General features: G+C 45.1%; 1 protein-coding gene across 1 annotated transcript in view; it reads left to right on the forward strand.

The window, feature by feature from the left end:
* TLL2 (tolloid like 2) overlaps positions 1–21,793 on the forward strand; it is a 65,145-nt gene that overhangs the window by 40,152 nt on the left and 3,200 nt on the right. The window contains exons 9-19 of the mRNA XM_075506599.1: positions 203–318; positions 2,276–2,378; positions 5,482–5,598; positions 9,253–9,398; positions 10,343–10,538; positions 14,640–14,765; positions 16,521–16,681; positions 17,429–17,609; positions 18,815–18,940; positions 19,797–19,924; positions 20,738–20,951. Of these exons, the coding sequence (XP_075362714.1) occupies positions 203–318; positions 2,276–2,378; positions 5,482–5,598; positions 9,253–9,398; positions 10,343–10,538; positions 14,640–14,765; positions 16,521–16,681; positions 17,429–17,609; positions 18,815–18,940; positions 19,797–19,924; positions 20,738–20,951 (1,614 nt within the window). The remainder of the gene's footprint in view (positions 1–202; positions 319–2,275; positions 2,379–5,481; positions 5,599–9,252; positions 9,399–10,342; positions 10,539–14,639; positions 14,766–16,520; positions 16,682–17,428; positions 17,610–18,814; positions 18,941–19,796; positions 19,925–20,737; positions 20,952–21,793) is intronic.

Consider the following 21,793-nt stretch of genomic DNA (forward strand, 5'->3'; position numbering starts at 1 on the left):
CTGGGAATTCTGACAAATTTCACATCACCTCTTTGGCAAGGTCTCAGGTGGTCAATGACCTTTGGCCAGTACCATGAATGAACGTCCATAGAGTACCAGCCACCAACCTGCACACAGCAGCCATGTGCAAACGTTTTGGTAGACCCTGATGTCTTTCAGCAAGTCACTCCCTGTTGCTGGTTTTTTCCCTCCTCTCCCGCAGCTTGTGGAGAGACCTTGCAGGACTCAGCAGGGAATTTCTCAGCCCCTGGCTTTCCAAATGGCTACCCCTCCTATTCCCACTGTGTCTGGAGGATCTCGGTGACGCCAGGGGAGAAGGTAGGTGCCACACCAGCACAAGCTGTACTCTGCGCTTCCTTTGTGTGTGGTTTTGCCTGTGATGACACCGCTAGCAGCTGCCAAAAGATGTCTGCATGCCTGGAGTGCAGGGATGGAGCCTGGAAACGCTCCTGAGCACCATCATTGTCCTCCCAGAGATGGGGTCAGGAACACGTGGTCCTGAGGAGAGAAGAGGTAATGCTGGAGCAGAGCCCCCTCACAGGTCTGGGCTGCGTGTTGATCTCTGATCCTTCCTCTCGATTCGAGGCTGAACCCTGCATGGACAGTTCCTGCCACCCACTAGCTCCGGCTGAGCTCACCTTTCAAAGCCAGGTGCCAGTCAGATGAGTTAGATAGAATGTGCCAGCAGACTGGGGTCCCAAAGGGAGCCGAGGAGCCATGAGTGACATCAGTGGCCTGCCCCTGTCACGCAGGCATAATGTCCCTGTCAGGGGACTCCCGCTCCCCGCCTTGAAATGCCGAGCCCCGCTGTGCATCAATCACCCACCCTGTCCGCTTTCTTCCCAGCTCCTTTTGTTTTATTGATCTTCCTGTGGAAATGAAATCTTTCCTTAATCCACTAACACCAGCCCTTCAGGCCTTTCATGCCGTACCAGGCTGCAAGAATGCGCGGCCCGGCTTGGGAGCTCCTCGGCAGAGTGGCTTTGCGGAGGACCACCCTCAAGACACACTTAAGACTCGGACTTGAACAAAGAAGAGCAGAGCTCGCTTGTTTTGCAGCAGCTGTCTTGCTCTGGGACCCGGTCGTGTCACCTGCAAGCCCAGTCCCGTGCAGTGCTGAGCTCCCGCCATTAGCTGCAGGGAGAGCTTCGCCAGGGCAGGGGTGCCAAGAACTGTCCAGGTTTTGAAACTATGGCACTGGGAGTTTTGCAGTGTAAATCTTACTGTAAATTCTCCTTTTGTCTCTCAGCCTCTTCAGAAGAGTTGCATCGGATAGGACCCAGTATCTAAATGCTGAACCACTAATGTTAAAAAACAAACAAACAAACAAACAAAAACCAAAACCAAGTTCAGATTAAATGCTTTAACTTATCTGTTTAATCAAATGCAGCCATTAGTACAAAGTAGCCTCATAGCACTGCGACATTAGCTTAGAACAGATATTGGGCTTGTTGTATTCATCTGCGTAGAAACAGATGAATCTTCTTTTGCTGTCCAGAAAACTGCAAAAGTGTGAACAAAGTAAGTGACATCGTTACAGACCGCACTGTGCACATCCAGCCAGGACTTTGGGGGAGAATATCTATTTTAATCTAACGACGTTTCTTTGGCAGACTATAGGTGTAATTTAATACATAGGTCAAATCTTGCAAGGAAAAATGCCACAAGTGCACCCCATCAGTGACTTCCATAGGCCCAGAGCAAGGCCTGTAATCCATGTTACAGAGGAAGGAGACCAAAGGGATAAAATTTTAATGCTAAGCTCTGCTCGGTAAAGCCACTGAACACAATTGCATCACGGTGATGGTGTGAGTGCAATTGTCAGAATGTGGAAACTTGTCAGCAAAATTAGCTATTTCTTACAAGCATCGTTTATATAAGGGTATAGACCCCAAGCATCCGTGTTTTGGGGCATTGTGTTTCTCTATGATGTTCACATTAATCAAAACCAAAGATTCCATTTTTAATTTTATAAAAAACAAATTGCATTTTTAAGCTTTTTTTAAGTAGCATTTTAGTAACTGAGGAGCAGTGACCGTGAATTACAGAATGGATAGTAAAGTGCTGTCTGCTGTCATGTACGTTCATGGTTTCATTAAAATACCTTGAGAAGCCTTTCTTTTTTGAGGAAAGCTGTTTAAAAAAGCCAACTAACTGTCCTTTCCTGCATACTCACTTAGGCAGCACTGGAGCAGAGGTGAAGCACACACTCTGTAGGGTCTTCTCTTCAAAGTAGCTCCCTTCCCAAAGAGAAGTGTGTACTCTCTCCTTTCAGATTATGTTAAACTTCACATCAATGGACCTATTTAAAAGTCGCCTTTGCTGGTATGATTATGTGGAGGTGCGCGATGGCTACTGGAGGAAGGCTCCGTTGCTGGGTGAGTAGCTGTTTCATTTGAATTGCATTTTGTGTGTTCTTCTTGATGCTTAGGGCAGTGTGTGTGGGAAACAAACAGAAACAAACCTTCTTTACCTGGAAGGAGCCTACGCCTGGCCAGTGCACTGGCCATCCATTAATGTCTCCATCCAGAGATGTCGGTGTGCTGTATTCACACCAAATGATCCGTGCTCCAAGCCCTTTGGTAGCAAAGACTTTATTCCTTCCTTTTCCAGCTTGAGAAGTGAGGCAGAGAGGGAAGTGAGCCAGGGGCATGGCTGGGACTAAAAATGTGGTCTCTGGAGTTTTATTATTGCTTTTTCTTGAGACCGGGGTGGAACTGTCAGGCAGTCAGAATGAAGCAGCCATACAGCTCCTGGCCCAAGCTCCTGCCATTATTTCTCAGGTATTTGTGTTTACAAATACACAGTAGTCTGTACTTTGAGCTTCTGTACTTCTAGCAGGGAACTTGCTAGACCATGCCTAGGATGTCAGACTGTGCAAGGGTCCTACTCTGCTCCTGCTCCCGCTCCCAAAGATCTCAAGGAAGTGCAGCTCCTCTGGGTCCTCCCTGTTCCTCTGCCTCCTGCTATCATAACTGCAAGTGGGCAGTCAGGAGTCCCACCTGCTTTGCCACTGGCTCTGATCCTGACTCCATCCCCTAACCTTGGTGTCCCAACGTGTAAAATGCTGCACTGCAAACAGCCCCTTCTGCCCGAAAGGGAAGAAGCAGTCGGGTTACGTAGCATCACCAGCTGTGTTAGAGGTGCTGTGCCCCGTGCTGCAGCACAGGACTGGGCTAGTCAGCATGGGGTCAGTGGGCTTAGGGAGGTCTGGGTGCTCTCCTTGGCCCCACTGGGCATCCCAGCCTTGGTACCAGGTAAGGTGCTGAAGCTGAAGCCGTGCTGCTCTCCAGAGGTTTCTGTGGGCCTGCCTTTCAGCACAGAGTTGGCAGCCAGTTTTACTGCTTCCTGCCTGTTTTGGGGTTGGCAGCATTTATTGCTGTTTTCTGCTGCACATGCGTCAGGTACCATTGCTCCAGCAGCTGCAACTTAGCTCCTCATTATTTATTTTTACTGCCGAGTAATTTAAAGGTACTTCAGAAGCCAAGCACCTCCCCGTCCCCCTAGTGCAGGTGGACTTGCGAGTGTTTCCATCTGGAAGGAGATGCTGCATGAGTGGCCACGGCTCCCGCAAGGGGTTGAGCCCATGAAATTAGCTCGGAAGAGGCAGACAGACGGCAATTCAGCAGGGGGCGGGGAGGGGGATTAGTGTGAATTGTGAAAGCACGGGCTTCTTGCGGAGAGAAAAAAAATACATGTGCGCTGCATATTTTCCCAGGGAAGTGTGTGAAAACCCAGCCTTTAAATGGTGTATAACTTTTTATGAATGGGCCCTTTATCACACTCTGAGGAGTTTGCTCATTCTCGTTCCTCATCTGCGTTTCCTCTCCTTGACACCCTTGTTAAACTCCAAGTCTAAATCCAGCAGGCAGTTGCTCAGTGACCCTAGAGGAAGGAGCTTTGCAGTGCTGATGCTGTTTGTTAGCATCAAACTGGAGATGAGAGATGCTATCGATACGCTGCAGGGCTGTCACGCTGTCCCAACAGTGCTGGGCAGCTTGGGGGCACAGGGGATCAGACTTGAGTAGCAGAGTAAAGCTAGGGTCCAAGATAATATTCCAATGGGTGACTCGAAGAGAAAAAAGTTGTTGGTGAAACTGCCGTTGAAGAAAAACAAAGTTTGCAACTCACCTTCTGATTTGCACTGACTGGCCTGTCACAGAGGCGTAGCTCTTACATCCTTGAAGGTCATAGCCTTCCCGAGGCTGCCAAGTGGTGAAGGTGGGGCAGGCAGAGCCAAAAGTGGCAGTAGCTGACTTGTGGGTAGCTGACTAAGCAGGGGGGCCCTAGGCTTTTAATGCACAGGATTCATGTCAGCTACTCTGCCCCCCATACACAGGAAAAGCAACAGCCTTCTCTGCCTCCCAGCCAACAAGCATTGAACTATCTGTCTCCTTATTCAGTGTAGGGAACCACCAATGCAGCCTGCTAATGGGAACTTGAGGTGCTGTCTTGCAGGTAAGGCATTAACCAGGTTTTTACCCAGTGGAGGTTGTTCAAAGAAGCCTTTGCCTGGTGTTGCAATGCCAGGATCCCTACCACTGCTGTCCTGACTGAAATCAACCTGAGGAAGTGCTCTCTGCCTCTGTCAAATTCCCACTGGGGATTCAGTTGGACAGGGTGCCAAGGCCATGTTGAATTCAGTATATAGCCCTGCTGGTGTCAGCTGAAGTGAAAAACCATGTTTACACTGAGTGCTCTCAGTGCATACTTGGTGCTTGCTCTGTTTCCATGAGGAGCTTCTGGCTGGAACAGGTAGAGGAGCACCAAATTAGGGTTGTTGAGGTTGTTTGGGCTGCAGATGCCATCTGCAGCTGTTCTGTTTCAGGATTCATCCTTGCTGGCAGGATTCAGGTATTTACCAGTGCTGGTGCATGCCAGAGAGCTCAGAGCTGGGTGAATCATGGAGCAAAAAGGCTCTTGGTCTCTTTCTCTTCAAAGAGATTGAATGACTGCAGAGGCTTAACTGGGAAGAGGTGAGAGCAGAGGATGAGATAAGGGGTGTTTTCTCATCAGGATGGCCACATCCCGCCCTTGGTTTGACTTGGACAATTTACTCTTGGGTGCAAAATGCTGAAGGAGTTTCTGAGGCCTAGCAGGTGGAAAGGACATTCCGTAATGTCACATCTCTAGAAGGACAGGGGATGGTTCCCCACCCTTGCAGCTCATTTGCCCAATTATGTGATCAAAACAAGAGCCCTTTTGAATTTACCAGGGCAATAGAGGCTGCATCTGTGACTACTGGATTCTGCTCCCAGCTGAAGAAAACCTTTATTAATTTAATAATTGAAGAGAATATGAATTAATGGAGGGGGGGAACAGAAACTCATTCAAAAGCGCAAGTGGTGGGAGTGAAAGGGTGTTTTACACAAGCACAGCTCCTTTAACCACAGACTCTTTGCTTCCTGGAGCCACAGGTTCCTGCTACGCTGTGCTGCCCAGCAGCCAGGAGATCTTGATCGTCTCTTTCCTGCCTTCTAGGTAGATTTTGTGGCGACAAGATCCCTGAACCGGTAATCTCCACGGACAGCAGGCTGTGGATCGAGTTCCGGAGCAGCAGTAACATCCTGGGCAAAGGCTTCTTTGTGGTCTATGAAGGTACAGCCTTTAGCTAGAAGTCTGTCGTATCACACAGAACAGCCAGGACAGGATGCAGGGATTTATGGGATCAGTAGGAGTTCTGCTTCACCATGTGGCTAGACACAGCCCCTGCTCTTGTTTTTATGGGAATTGGCAGATTTTGCAGGCTGTTTCAGCGGACAAGGCATAGATCTTCCAACTAGATCATCACATTTTTTGGGGGGACAACAGGATGGCAGCACAGAGCAATAGCTTCTGTTTATAGGGCAGTTTCTGTTTGCCCTAACCAGCCCCTGCAAGCAGCAGTGCTGGGTGTAGCAGGAGTTCCTTCCAGTAATTTAACAGGCAAAGTTCTGTTTTGGATCATACATTTTATATCAGTTAATGCAGTTTATTTTGGGTTGGTTTTTTTTTTTCTCAAATGCAAAGACTGTTCTTTGGTTTCTCCCTCATATGTTTTACTTACAGAAGATTAGGAATTAGCATGTCAGATCTGCTGCAGGTCAGGTACTTTGGAAACTTGCATGGCACTGGGATGCTGAAACCACTTCAGAGGAGGAGCAATACTACCAAAGTCACCAACAAATCAGTAACATCCCTTCTCCATATATGCTTGTTTTTTACAATAATGATTCTAAAATGTATTGAAAGCCTTCATTGTTCTCTGGGCAACAGGCATTTTCTTAGAAGTACCAGTGTTGTCAACAGTAGTGAGGTTGACTGTCTTGGTACCGCCATTGCATCATCATCTTTCTGCAGCCACAGAAGCAAGCATGACACTGGAAGCCCAGTGCCCAAGTGTCCAATATACTCATGAATAATGATACTAACAGAGGGAAGTGAAGAAAACACAGGACTGTTGGGCAATTGCAAATAAAGCATATGAGGATTTCACAACATCGTGGGGCTAACAAATCTGTTTCATAGGAGAAATATCTGGTTTCTGCAGGAATTGTTGCCCCAGAGACAGAGGTAGCTTGCTTGATTTTTTTTTTTTTTTTTTTAATATCTCTCCTGTGAAGCAGCTGTTGCCTGGACCAATGTGGTTTGTAACACCTCTTTTATGGTAGTTTGTTGGAATTAGAAGTGATCAAACTAGTGTGTCTCTAATAGACTGTTTTATTTTGGCTTATTGCTTTGGTGGGATAGTCAGCTTAATTCTTGCAGCGGGGTGATTCCCCAGTGATATCTGCTCCAACTTTAAAAGAAAAAGAAAAGAAAGCAAGGTGAGGAATGTTTTTGGGAAGCAACTTCTCTGTTCTTCATCATGTGTGTTAATATGTCATCATGCTTCATATTACTAAATGATATTGAAAGAAAAATTGTTTTTACATTGGCTACATGCCAAAGTCGGATTGCAAAACCTTCTGTTCTCTTGGTAATTTTCCTTATTTCCTGCTGATTAATAAGTGACCCCTAAAGGTTCAGTAAACATGAGCAATACTTACTTCACTTGACTTTTGAGGAGAGCAAATGAAAGTGGAATGTGCATCTAGTGGTCAGATTTTGCATCCCTCTGACTGTTCATATTTTCCTGCCCCTTCAAGGCTCTGCCTTTTTACGTAACCCTTTCCTGCAAGAAACTTCCCATTGGAAAGGTATGAAATCTATTGCTAAGCCTGAGAGCAAGCACAGAGTATGACTGGTGGAAACCAGCTTGTACCACAGAAACAGTGATGGCCCATTGCATAGTTCTTTTCTTAGCTCAGCCTCCTCTTGTCAGAGCAGCAGGTAGTGGGATTATCTGCATCTCTCTCCATAATTTATTTGCTGAAATGGGAGATTTTCCAAAAATCTTCCTTAATCCCTATTTCCTTCTGATGCAAGCTCTGGTAATGGCTTGTTTCTTTCCTCCATTGTCAGGTAGCTTGCTCAGCTGTTTTGTGACTTCTGTGTCTAGGCAATAAGGGTAATTTTTATTTCCAGTAGGGATTGCCCTTAAATGTTTAATTTTCTATCAGTTTTTGTCCAAAAGCTCTCTGTGTTGCTGTTAGTTCCTCTTTTTCTTTTGAACTCCCTCAGATACTAAAAAGCCAAAGTGGGTTTTACCACTGCTTCTCTGTGGTACCGCTCCACTTTAGTGAGAGTGCATGCAATCACTCATGCATCTGAACTTTGCTGGGAGCTCTGTGGGTGAGGACTGATTTTTGGATTTGGACTCCTCTAGGTCTTGGTCCTAAAGTTTTCAGTAGATGGGAGGAAAGAGGCAGAAGCATGTAGCCACATGATGGGGGAATTACTTGATACTAAATGACAGTTAATGTAGTGAAAGTGTCCTCATAGTTCAGTCATGTTGTTCCTTTTCTTTCATGCAATTCAGGATGGGAAGATGCTGGTGGTTTTGCCCTACAGCACTGCTGGCAACCCCAAATTTGTCATTGTTATTGCCTTCTCAGGCTCTATCAGCAGATGTTCTTTCCATTTTGCAGTAAAGCTCTTCCAGTATACTTAGCTGCTCAACTGAATTTCAGTGTGAACTACTGCAGTGGATAGAGAAAATACTGTTTGCTGGCTGACAGTTGTATGGCTGTTAGAAAAAAATTGTCAGTTCTCTCCTGTTGTTGTCCTCTTTCTGTTAGATGTGGGAGACAGTTCTCTAAAGGGTCCTTCAGAGGTTCTCTCTAGCACCACTTGTAGCTCTGAATATGTGAACTCAAACTACACTCTAAATTGTGGTCTGCAGCTGATTTTTGGGTGCAACTATTTGGTGGTGTCTTAGCACTGATTCTCTAAGAAAGAAGTTAGCACTGCACTAGTGAAACAGTGCTTTTAACTAGGTCACAGTTAAACATTAGCAGCTTACAAGGCAAAGCAAAGACAATGTTATCCAATGCAAGCAATTTCCAGGACACTATAGGGAGACCCACATCTGAATTGCTAATGCAATGCGTTCTGGGGAGACCCCAGGTGTGAAGATGGTTGATGTCTGGCAAGTGTCACTGCAGTGCCATCTCTCTTGTACTTACTGTCAGTGCTATTTGTTTGCTGGACTTTAAACATAGCCAAAACATTCATATGTCTTCTTTAGACATGTGCATCTTGCATCATGGGGTAACACAGGTTTTAGCCTGTGATCTTACTTTCATTTGTTACATAGTCTTGCAGACAATTATGCTGAACTGCTATTGTCTTTGAGGTCTCCTCTAGTTTTGTATTAAACTAGATTTTCATTAAATTTTCTGTTCTTGGTCTTTAAACTTACTCATTCTTACATTTAGCACAAAACTTAATTTTTCATGCACAGCAGTCAGCCTGGTGGTCTCCTGGTGAACAGCTCAACTCATGCTTGTTAATATTGCCATCGTGTGGCAGGATTAGGTTTGCAACTGTTTTTTATTTGGGGGTGTTTTGCCAACTTTTCTTGGTCCTTAGTGCTGGTAGTAGGTTTTAAGCAGTTATGAAGGTGACCAGGAGTGTGAAACACACAAATCCATAAAAATTCTCTGTACCAGTGAGTTCACCTTCTAAGGAGGTTGGCACAGCAAGAAGGGAGATGCTGTCACTAAGACAAAATGTTAGATTTGTAAACACTTCAATGACTTGTGTGTTGCCTTTGTGGAACAAGCAGCATTGATACAGATTTGAATGAGGAAGAAGGCAATGTATGGAGCAGGGTTTACCTAAGGGAAAAACCTGCAGTCTCGTGGTTTTCCTGTTTGTTTTTTTATGAAGCTATTTGTGGTGGAGAAATTCACAAAGATGCTGGCCAGATCCAATCTCCCAATTACCCAGATGACTACAGACCTTCCAAAGAGTGCATCTGGAAGATCACGGTTTCTGAGGGCTTTCACATAGGAATCACATTCCAAGCTTTTGAGGTGAGAAATGTTATTGTATATTATATTACGGATATTATTTTGCCTTTGTAGATCCTTTAAAATTAAGAAGGAAGTGATGTAAATAATAATTTTTAAAAAATATTCTTTTGAATACGTCAGAACATCATTTCTCCTCACCGGAAGTTTGCTCAGAGATTTTGAAGCCAAGTTTTAAATATGGTGAGTTTTCAAAAACTGTTACTCTAGACAGAAAGAATTAGAAGGGCCACAAAATTGCTGATGATGTTAAGTAGGGACTCATGAGTCCTTAAATTTTCACTCTGGTCAAATTAAATTGTATGGTCACAATCCAGGAAAAAAACCTCCTATTGGTGTCACTGGGGCTTGGCAGATTGCAGGATGTTTGTGACTCTCCAAAGAAACATGTTCCCAGATGGCAGGCAGGCTTTGAAGAGCTCAGAAAAGGTTTTCTCCTACTAATTATAGGAGGTCTCACGCTCTTAACTAGGTGCCCAATTATCTGTTCCTGACTACTGATGTATAAGCCACAGACAGGAGCGGACAGGACCTGGGTTCGTGCATAAATCCCATCTAGCCCATAGGCTCCTGTGGCTTGTGCACACTTACTGTGCTTGTCCTGGAAAGGGCTGACACCACGACCTCCTAGCTGTGACCCCACAGCTATTCCTTGAACCTTTTTGTGTGTCCTGCTCTGTTCCTTACAGCTTGTAGATAGTCAGGGACCAGGTTTCACCAGACGGTAGCCATGAAATAGCAGTAGAACTGAGATGTGCCTGGGTTTGAATGCAATTTCAACTGCAGGAGAGTTCAATGGCAGCCATGAGGCAAGTACCTAGTTGTGACCAGTTGTTTGGGATGCTCCTTTGGAAGCTGATCTCTGGCCAAAGTCTAACTGGTTAGCTAGCCTGATTCAGAGCGCTCATACTAGTGAGCTACAGGCACATTTCCTTTTCCCATTGCAGATTGAATGGCATGATGCATGTTCTTATGACTACCTGGAGATCCGAGATGGCCTCACTGAATATAGCCCACTGATCGGTCACTTCTGTGGCTATGAGAAGCCAGAAGATATCAAATCCAGCTCAAATAAAGTATGGATGAAGTTTGCGTCTGATGCAACCATCAATAAAGCAGGCTTTGCAGCAAATTTCTTTAAAGGTATGTGATCTAGTACCTCTCAAGGTCAAAGTTGGGGACCATTAATCCCTTAACTTACTGCCATCCCAAAGTGATCATTGTATCTGCTTGTAGTTAAGAGCTGTTAGACAATATCGAGTTTATATACAAATTGCTTTGAGAGTGTAGAGGGGTTTGATGCTGAGGCATGAACACCACCTCCCTGATTAAGACAGAAGGAAAGCCTACTGGGTCAGTACCAGTGCAGGCACTAACACCTTGTGTTGCACAGCCGGGCAGAATGTGACCTCCATTTATCCATGCCAGGGGACGCTGACATTTTCAAAGAACATACTAGTACTGTACAGAGTGTTAAAAACAACTCTCTGCTTAAGTTCTATTCCAAAAGAAACTTTTGGAGAGAGTATATTTGATTGCAAGTAGAATCCCAGGGACAATTTCAGAGTGCTTTAGGAGAAAAATGTGTTCCTAAACTGAGATCCTCTTCAGGAAGATGCAAATGAAGACTAAAATTCTTCTGAAGACCTGAACCCAAGCCCTGGTCCTTTACCAGCATCCTGGTGACTTGATAGAGGCAAGAACCAAATATCTAACTACTTGGGAAAATACCTGCAGAACTGCTGTGATGTAGATAGTCATGTTTCTCTTAGGTTCAGTGACAGTTGTACAGAAATAATAGCTGCAATGCCAGTATTTGGATTGCATAAGTCATTTATTTCTGCTTTAACTTTTTGTCTTGCGTTAAGGGTGTCAAGGTCCATTTGGATCTCTTGAATTTACAGGACAATGTACTCTGTGAATTAACCTTTATTTCATGAGCTCATTAAGAAATAGAACAAACAAACATGACAGGGCTCAGTCCCCTTTGCTCAGACCCAGTCTATCACATGAATTCACTTATTCACCATTTAAGTTATAAGGTTTCATAATTTATAACCTGTAATTCTTAATCCGTGCACTTATGTGCAAAAAAAAGAATTAGTTAAATAAAGTTTAATTCACAGAGTACATTGTCCTGTAAATTTGAGAGATCCAAATGGACCGTGACAAAGGGTGATTGCAAGATCACTGGCAAATACTGTGATGTTTAATTCCAGTCCCTGAACAACTCTCACAGTGTCTAGACTTCCTTGTTTAAATTTCTCAGGTTCCATAAAGACACAGAGAATACTTCTTCCTGAAGACATTTTGGCTTCTTTCAGGAGCTGATAGTGCAGACTGACTGTGGCAGAGATGTCTTCCAGGGATTAGCACTACATGGAGACTTCTTGGCCTGCAGCAAGTCATTCTGTAGAATCTGAGGTTCTCTTGCAAGTTTGTAGGGGAAGAAAGTTACACACCTGAACCTGGGATGCTTTCCCTGTGATACAGACAGTCAACAATAAATTTCTTTTTTAGGTAAAAAATGCATAAACATGCACTGCTAGTACAATTGCAGACACAGGTATTGTCTGTGGAGTTTTTGCTGGCAGACCAGATCTTGCAGTGTCTGCTCAGACTTCACATGTTTGAACCAGAAACTGTGTAGCTCATGGATGGTTAGGGTGTTGTTAAGTCCATGCCAATAAGTCCAGCTGAGGAGCAAAGTGTATTTTCTTGGACCAAGCACCACAGTAGCCATAGGTACACAACTTCTGGCCAGCTTGCATTGTGGGCAGAGCTGACGTCAGTCTGCAAAAGCTGGGTAGACATACCTGCAGGCTACATGTGGAGTTGCAAGCTGGGATCTAAAGTCTGCAGACTTTACCACCGTATCCAGAGGGATTGTGACTACCAGCCACTCCATGAACAAAGTAAATGAACAGATTAGATGGCTCTGCAGGCGCTCTTCAGACTGCCGCCCATAGCTGATTGTGCAATGGGTCAGCTTTGCCTTAATGAATTATGAAAGGAATAGAGCTTCAATTACATGTCTTACAACATTGAAAGAAAATAACTCAGCTTAAAAAAAAACAGAGTTAAGGATGGAATTGAACGTTATGCTTTGTGAGAACTTGCAGTAATAACTTCTAACTTTTCAGAGAAAATAAACCCGCAAACAGCTCGGAGAGCGTAAGACAGCTCAGAGGGGGTAAGTCATTGATCACATCCAAGAGACAGCGTCAGGAAGACATTACTTCATGACCATCCCATCACGTATATCTTGAGGGAAAGCTCTAGGATTATTCTTTATTACGTATCTTCAGTTTGGTAACAAATTGTTTGTATCACTGAAGCCTGTTTTGTATACGGTTGAAGTGTTAGTAGTGATGTGCTTGTCTTACACTCACATTGTTGTGCCTTTCTTCTTCATGGCAAACATTAGAGGAAAGACAATACTTTGCAAAATATACCTGCCCATAGGCAGGACATGTCCTTTCCATGGTAAAGACTGATCACAGGGATTTTTGATGATCGTAGGAGTTGTAGCCTCTCTTCTCTCTCAAGCAAGTGATTTAACAGCCAGATTAGAAGCTGTTGAACCTGTACCCAAGCAGGGAGCAGCAAAGAAATACTCTACTTTCTTCATAGTGAATCCACAAACAGAAGCCAGAAAATAAAATCTGTTTGGACTGGAACTGTTGCAGTGGGGGGTTCCTCACTGTGGGAAGGCTTTGCAGGAAGGCAGTGTTATCAATAGAATAGACTAGAATATTTCAGTTGGAAGGGGCCTACAATGATCGTCTAGTCAAGACTGTTCCTATTTGATCTATGTAGCAGTAACTGTTACGAGAGCATTATATTGGGTGTAGGTATCAAGGTGTTGCCAGTGAGAGGCTGCAGGTGCTGCCCTGTGCCAGACAGATGGTTCAAGCTGGCTCCGCAGTGGACCCACCGCAGGACGCAGCTGAGCCCATCAGCTGAGCTGGTGGCACCTCTGTGAAAACATGTTTAAGGAAGGTCAAAAATGACAGGGAGAGAGAGGAGGAGGGAACAAAAAGTGCAAAACAGCAGAGGTAACACCAAGGTCAGAGGAGGAGAAGGTGTAGATGTTTCACGGCAGAGCAGATATTCTCTGCAGGCCCTGGAGGACCCATGCTGGAGCAGGGGGGAAGCATGAGAAGGAAGGAGCAGCAGAGTCACGTACTGACTGTAGCTCCACATCCCCTCCTGCCTTTGCATGCTCATGGCTTTCCTGAACGGACTGACTGTAAGCTGTGGTGATACAAGGCAGGGGGAGAGGAGTCTGGAGTGAAGTTGAGCCTGGGAAAGGGGGGTGGAAAGATGTTTTGCCTAAGTGTTTTAACATTTGTTTCTTTTTTTTTTTCCCCCGTTTTTGTTTCCCAATACCCGAATCAGTACTCAAATATTTATATTAATTGGCAATAAATTAAATTAAATTCCCCAAAGTTGAGTCTGTTTTGCCCACAACAGTAATTGGTGGGTAATTTCCCCATCTCAACCCAGGAGCTTTCTTGCTCTTGTTCTTCCTATTTTTTCCCCCATTCCACTGGAGTGGGGGGACGGGGAGTGAGCAAGCAGCTGGGTGGGAGTTTGGCTGCTAGCTGAGGCCAGCCCACTACAACCATGTTAATATAACCATCTATTAAGGGATGCACATGGAATCAGGGGTCAGGGTGAGAAGCCAATACATCTGGCTATCTGTATATTAAAATGTCAGTTCAGGTTGTTGGGATGTGATTGAAAGAACCTGACTTCAAAGTCTAGGGTAGCAAGACTTCATGTGTCTGTGAAAAGGAAGAACTACTTGCATGTCCTCCTCGCTCCTTTGCTGCACCCTGTTCAGTGGGGTATGGCCTCCTGCAGCTCCATTACTGTGGGCACCATAATGGGCTGGTTCCTGGTAGCTCAAGTCACTCAAGAGCATGAGGAATTTAAAAAACAAAACAAAAAACCAGGGGCAAATGAGAACAAAATGCAGTGAAGTCTTTACAGGAGACCATGTTTTCCTGCTCCCGACTAGAAAAAGCACTCTTGACTAGTAACAGTAATTGTAGTCCTTTACAGTTTTTTTGGTGGTAGGAGTGCTTTAGCACTTGTGAGGTTTGCTGCAGTGCCTGCTCCGTGGGCTCGGCTTGTCAGCTAGTGCTCCAGTCCTTCTGTCCAGAAGTGTTGTATGAGGACTATGATGGGGTTTGGGTGGTCAGGAAAGTGTGACTTGCTCTGGTTTTCTCCTGACAGAGGTGGATGAATGTTCTCTGCTGGACAATGGTGGGTGTGAGCAGCACTGTGAGAACACACTGGGCAGTTACAAATGTACCTGCGAGCCTGGCTATGAGTTGACAGCTGATAAAAAGAGCTGTGAAGGTGAGTAACCTACAGATTGAGGCATCTGTCTATAGGATGGGTACTACAGCTAATAACGAAATTGAACAATCTTGGAGATGATTCTGCTTCCCCCTACATCCTCTGTGTTTCTGTTTATCTTACCCCACCTGAAAAATTTCTTTTTGTCAACATCTTTCACTGAAAAATGAGTTTTGGTTGAAAAACTGAAAATACGCTGATTCTCTACTGCTAAGCATCTCTAAAACCAGTTGTTCTGCATGGCCAGAGATCCCTGTTCAGACCAGATCTCCCATGGTGCAGCATAAGTGAGGGCGGGCATTGCAACCTAAGCATTGAGTGGCCCAGAAGTATTTCAATCTAAGGCTGAACTTACTATTTTTTTTAACGAAATTTCTTTTGTAGAATAAAAGATCGATGTTTTGCCTGCATGCAAAACAGACATTCTCCATACTGAGGAGTCAATTCCCTTGTTCTGTTATGGGGAAAAAAACCCCATGTCTTTAATAGAAACTGTTTCTTTCAGCTTTCTATTTATACAGTTAATCTCTTGCAACAAGAGTTTGCTCCCAACAACAATACAGCTGTTGGCGTGGTGAGAATCCACCCATTGTTCTTGTCTCATAGCTCTGCCTTTCAGCTGAGAGGTGTAGGGAGCTTCACACACTGTGAGTGGTGCTCTCAAAGTCACCCGGTTTGCCCTGACTTCTGCTTTTGTCAAACTGTTTGGGGAAGGCTGCTATCAACTTGGTGAGGGCAGATTTAGGTGCGTGCAAAAGGCTTTTGGAAGCTTTACTTTTTTTTTTTTTTGTAATAATTTCTTGCAATTTTGAGGAAGCCAGTTGGTATAACTTGGCAAGCGTTTTTTGAACTTCACTCTTAACCTCCTATTTTAAACTTCATTTGTGGGCAATACAGGAAGGATAGTCTTTGAAATTGTAGTGATGCACATCAGAGTAAATTGCTTTTGTTTCGCCAGACACACTCACTTGCTACACTTTTTGTATTGACGCTGCTCCCTTGGGTTAATTCTCTTAAAGCAAAGTGATGCTAGGAACAAGATGCAGGAAGCTTTTATCCCTGTGGGTTTTGAAGATGTGGCCGTATCTCATTTCTCCCAAGAAACAGCAAGAAAATATAGCTTCATTGCAAATAGAATTTTGCAGCAAAAGAGCAAACTGAGGTTGATTCCTTTGAGGTAAAAGCCATGCCCTCCCACAAGAGGATGAAGAGGAGATGTCCTAAATTTTTAAAGAAAATGGGATAATAAAGCTAAGTCTTTGGCTTCGTCTTCAATTTTCCCTAGAGAAGATGCAGTCCACATATAATAAGCCACTGAAGAGTTGACAGGGGTGTCTTCCCTAGGATTCCATTATCTTCTAATTATTCCATTACTGATAAACTTGAAATAATAAGGTTTGTAGGACTGAGTGTGGGTGAATTTACCAAGCTGGCCTTTATTGTGCATGTATTGTGCACATCAAGTCAACTGATCCTTGATAAGCCCAAGGCTATAGAGTAAAAAGGAGATCAATCTTACACGGTTTAAGTGGCTCTCGGGGCCATAGACTGGCTGTGTGTGTTTCACTGGTGATTTATAGCAAGTGAGGTTTCTGTCTTCTTCACAGCTCCCAGCATTTTAAACCTGTTCTGGAGGCCAAGATTTGAAATGTGCCACCAACCAGGATCTGATTCATTTCCTAGCTAACAGTGTGGCCCAATCTGTGTGTCTGAACAGAACCAAGTAAAACTTGTGTTCATTTATTGCCTCTCCAGCTGCCTGTGGGGGCTTCATCACCAAGCTCAATGGGACCATTACTAGCCCTGGATGGCCCAAGGAATATCCTACTAACAAAAACTGCGTCTGGCAGGTGGTAGCTCCAGCCCAGTACCGGATCTCTCTGCAGTTCGAAGTGTTTGAGCTGGAAGGCAATGATGTACGTAACCAGTCCCTGCATCTCAGAGGTGTGACTATTGGCTAACTCGGAACTGGATAAATCCTTGGGGTACAAGGAAGAGGAGACTGTCTTACTGGTGGAGCTTCTGGTTGTTTCCCTGCCCTTGATATAAAAAGCAAATAACAGTGATTGTTCCCCTTGAAGTCTGGATCTGCTTTCTCTATGGAGTGGAAGGATTAAAGCTGTTCTGTTATAAATGGGCTTCTTTTGCGTAATTGTAGGTGTTTTCCATCCCTAATAGGTGTCCCATCCCCCCCTTCCCTAGAGCTGCCTTTGTAGGAAAATAATTGGAAATTAACAATGAACAAGGATAAACAAAATAACCAGTAAAAGAATCTGTTCTCTGCCCTGCCAAGGGCAGGGTGGAATTTGAACAAAGCATTCAGGTCTCACTTTCCCCACCATAAATGGGGCAGTGGCTCTTCCTTAATTCAGCAGATTGCTGAAGTTCATTCAACACTGTCAGGCTCTTGGATAAGGTGGGAGTAATTATTTTAGCTAAATTAAATGGAACCTTTGCTATTCTGATAAACACACCCATGCTTTAAGACCAGGGCAGCAAGGGAAGGGGGTGAGAACACTGACAGAGGAGAATTTGGGGAAGCTAGGGAGTGTATTTGAATATAAGGCTGTTTCTGTTCCCTCTCAGTCAAGTCTCTGTCCCCTTCTTCTGAAATGTTCTGTTCCAAGTCCATGGAGCTGAGAAATCTCCTCCTCTCTCAGCAGGTCTGTAAATATGACTATGTTGAGGTTCGTAGTGGGTTGGCTTCTGACTCCAAGCTGCATGGCAAATTCTGTGGCTCAGAGAAGCCCGAAGTAATCACGTCGTATGGCAACAACATGAGACTGGAGTTCAAATCAGACAACACGGTCTCCAAGAAAGGCTTTAAAGTTCACTACTTCTCTGGTATGTGGCTGTATTCTTTCACTTGCTTAGCTGTCTTCTCTGACTGAACCTCTTGGTTTTGGTGAATTTTCTTCAACCTCCTGTCAAATCAGGCAGAGCCTGACATGGTTAGTTACACCTAAAAAGCATGGTTGCTCTGTGCTGTGTCACCTTTCAGCTTGGTTTCTCAGTGCAGCGTACGGTCCAGTGTCATAGTGTGGTGTCAGCAAGAAGACGTCCGGAAATTTTCTATAGCAATGCTTCCCATCAATGCAGTGCATGCTAGTGGAAGTTTCTAATCCTCTGTTCTGAATCCTTCTTGGTGTCAGTGATGCACCTTGTTAGCAGGCAGTTCCAGAGACTGTACGTTGTATGGAAGTGGAAATTCAGTTCCATTCTGTGTTTTCAGGAGAGATCAAGGAGTATTAATATTTTCGAGGAGGATGATCAGGCAAAATGACCTTGAATTAAGACAGTTGCAGAGTAGAATCGGGGCTAGGGGTTTGGCTTATTAAATCTAACAAGAGGAAGGGTGAGGTGGGGTATGTTTTATCTAGAAATACTTTTAGGAGTGAGGAGACAGATGAGGTTAATGAGGTCCAGGGAGAGCATTGGCCCAAGAAAAAGTGGAGATAAACTGCTTATAAATTAAATGGGACTGGAAACCGGGAGCAGATCCTATGCTCAGAACAGTGAGATTCAGGAATACATAGTCCCAAATATACAGGAGTGAACATCCACTGGGGCAGATTTCAGCTTCAGACAGCAGCTCTTACCTTAGATCCTCTTCTCCATCTGGCTGCTTGTGCTCTCGGACAGAGCTATTTAAAGATGGAGGCTCATCAGAGCATGTAGGAACTTGAAAGTATAAAGATTGGCCAGTGGATTTTTTTTTTTTTTTGCCTAGGCTAGTGAATTTGTGTGATACTTTTCCTGGACCCTATTCTAAAAGAATGAGACATTGTTATAGGTTTATTTTAGATAGGAGTCTTTAATCATTCAAAACCTACATTATATAATAAAACACATTTGTGATGCGTTTTATGGAATGAAAGACAATTGAAGAAAATTGTATCTGGGCTAAAAAGCTGACTGGACTAATCCAGCAGCAGAGGTTAGAGGTTTGCTCTGGTATCTGCCCATCTGGGTATGGGTCTCCCAGCTGGCAACTGCGGTAGTCTGTTTCTCAGTGGCAACTCGGTGTTTGTCGGTTTGATCCTGCCCAGACAAGGACGAATGCTCCAAAGACAATGGTGGTTGCCAGCATGAATGTATCAACACCTTTGGGAGCTACGTATGCCAGTGCAGAAATGGCTTCATGCTGCATGAAAACGGCCACGATTGTAAAGAAGGTAAGGTCCCCACTCCCTGCCCTCAGGAAAGACAAGGTGCCTCAAACACGGTTTGAGCCAGGGTGCCTCCTGTCCAGTGGGTGTTTGTACAGCATACCAGGGTGGGGTACTGAAAAAGCCCCAGCTAGCTGAAAAACTACCTAGGAAAAAGAAGAGGAGGACTTGTTTTCAGCTGGATCTGTTCCCCAGTCTGGCTCTCCATATGGCCACGGGGATGGACAGGGTGGGGACAAGAAGCTGGGCTAGCGAAAGGAGCAGTTGTGGGACATCACCATTAGACTAGTCACTGCTGCTTAATTTAATTATTGGTTTGAGTCAGAAGAGAAAGGCTGAGCTGATATAACCATTTCCTGCTGCCAAAAATACCTCTCTTCCTTTACCCTCACCCCTGCTGTGTGCTGCAGGGGTGATCTCTCCTTGTCTGATCTCTCCGTGAGCTGATTCAGCTTTCCAAGTCAGTAAAACAAACAACTCAAGGCTGAGATGGCACCAGTGTCAACACGGTGGAGGGGTTAGAGACCATGCCACTGGGAGCAGGGCGGACAAGATGGAGGAGCTGGAGAATAAATTAGGGAGTGAGAAGGTGAATGAGGTTAATGAGGCCCAGGGGAATAAGATGGTTGATTTCACCAGGTGCCAAGTTAGCTCAAAAAAGTATAGGCCTTTCTGAGAACAAACCCACCAGAACTATGCAGTAATCCTAAAAGATACTGTTCAGTGACTTCAGTGACTGAAGCCTTCCCTGTTTCTGCCCTGTTGAGGGTCTCGATGAGCAGAGAGGAGCATGCGGGACATTACATGGTTCCCATGTGAGACCTGCCTCAATGCCTCCATCTTATAACCTCTCTCTCTCAAGCTGGTTGCGAGCACAAGCTGAGTAGTGCGGAGGGAATGATGAGCAGCCCAAACTGGCCTGACAAGTACCCCAGCCGGAAAGAGTGCACCTGGGACATCTCTGCAACGCCTGGCCACCGAGTGAAAGTAGTGAGTAACCCATGGGGGGGAGTGCAAGGGGAGAAGCAGGCTGGGCTGGGAGGAGCTGAAGTGACTTCCCCTGCCACTGTGTGGAGTGGGAGGTTGATCCCCATAGGTCCTGTGTGGGGTGGTCGGAGGAGGGCGTCCCGGGAGGCTGCCCCTGGCCTGCAAAACGGCAGAAGGTCTCCGAGGGAGACGAGGCAGCGGTGAGGCAGCCTGGAGGAGACTCCAGCAGATCACAACTGTGGAGCATCGCTCTCTCTGTTAACAGAAGATATACCATGCCCTCCCGCCCCTACCCCTCATTGTGAGCCACTCTGTTGGGACCATATCTGCATAAGGTAGTGGTAGGGCCAGTCCCCAGCCCCTCTGAGGGAGAAGCGTTAGGCCCATTTTACAGCGTGGCCTGATGCATATGGCAGGATATGCCCAAAGCTGTGCAGAGGGCCCATGCACTGGGGGAAATAATGCCTGTATCCCTGTGCTCAGTGGAGGTAATACTGAAGAACTTGTCCATTCAGTGTGGTAGACAGGGTTCCCGGCAGGAAAAATAAGAGCACATAAGGCTTGCAGTTGAAAACTGTTGTCATGCACCCATGTGAGGCAGCAAAGCTAAGGCTACACAGCACTTTCATATGAACTTCTGAGCTTTGCCACCCTGAGATCACTCTTGTCTGAAAGCACACTATTCTGTTTTAGTTTGTGGGAGGAGTGGGACAGACATGCCATTTGACCTGTTTCTCACTTGGCATTTCATCCTCTGCTAAATTGCATACTCAGATTTACAAATGTCTGTCTTAATTCTCCTTATTCTTGCTGTAGACTTTCAATGAGTTTGAGATTGAACAGCACCAAGAATGTGCCTATGACCACTTAGAAATATATGATGGGCCCAACAGCAAGTCACCTATCCTTGGCCGCTTCTGTGGCAGCAAGAAACCAGACCCCGTAGTGGCTTCTACCAACAAGATGTTCCTCAGGTTTTACTCTGATGCTTCTGTGCAAAGAAAAGGTTTCCAAGCAAAGCACAGCACAGGTAAGCTGGTTGCCTGCCAATACCCCAGTGCGATAAGATATCATCAAGTCTCACTGCATTTTTTTACCAGGCAAAACCAAACACACTTTTCTCCCAAATAAGCTTAGCCTGAATTTTAAGTGGTTGTATATTGTGCTAACCAGTTCCCAGACCATTGTTGGCACCATACCATAAATGCCAGCTTCCTTATCAGCTCAGAGGTTTCTTGATGTCAGACATTCCTGCTCATGTTCTTTTGTTTAAATTGGAGGTGTTTGGTTGAGCAGCAACCCCTTCTGTTCCTCATCAACCTTCAGAAAAAGGAGGTGATGCAACTTAGCCCATGTATTGGCCCACACATGGAACAGGCCCATATTAGATTGATTATGGTGAAAGCAGAGATGCGCTGTGGACAGACACAGTCCTCTTATCTGTGGCAGCCCAGAGGTGAGCATGTTGTACCAAGGTTCACTTCTGAAATCCCTGCCACTGTAAACAGGTGAAACGTGCTTTGAGTGCCAGTGCATGAGAGACTGGTGAAGAGGCGTCTTCCTGATTGGCTGCAGGGAAGCTCTGCACCAAAGCACACGCGTTTTGCACAAGCACAGGGCTACTTCTCTGCATTGTGTGGGCAGAAAAGGATTGTTTTGGTCCTGTGTTTTTAACATGCTTTAACTTCCTGCTGGCAAAGTACTTGGGGTCAGAATTTCAGCTACAGGACAAGTGCAAAGAACATGTTAAGTCTTCCTTTAAGCAATTGCTTTCTAAAATAATACATTTTTCCAGAGTATGATGTGGCAGGAACCCCATCCTGCCAGTTTTAACTGGTTGCCTCTTTCTATGCGTGTTCTGTACCAAAAGAA

Source organism: Mycteria americana, chromosome 6, assembly GCF_035582795.1.
Source record: "Mycteria americana isolate JAX WOST 10 ecotype Jacksonville Zoo and Gardens chromosome 6, USCA_MyAme_1.0, whole genome shotgun sequence".
In the NCBI taxonomy this organism is placed as follows: domain Eukaryota; kingdom Metazoa; phylum Chordata; class Aves; order Ciconiiformes; family Ciconiidae; genus Mycteria; species Mycteria americana.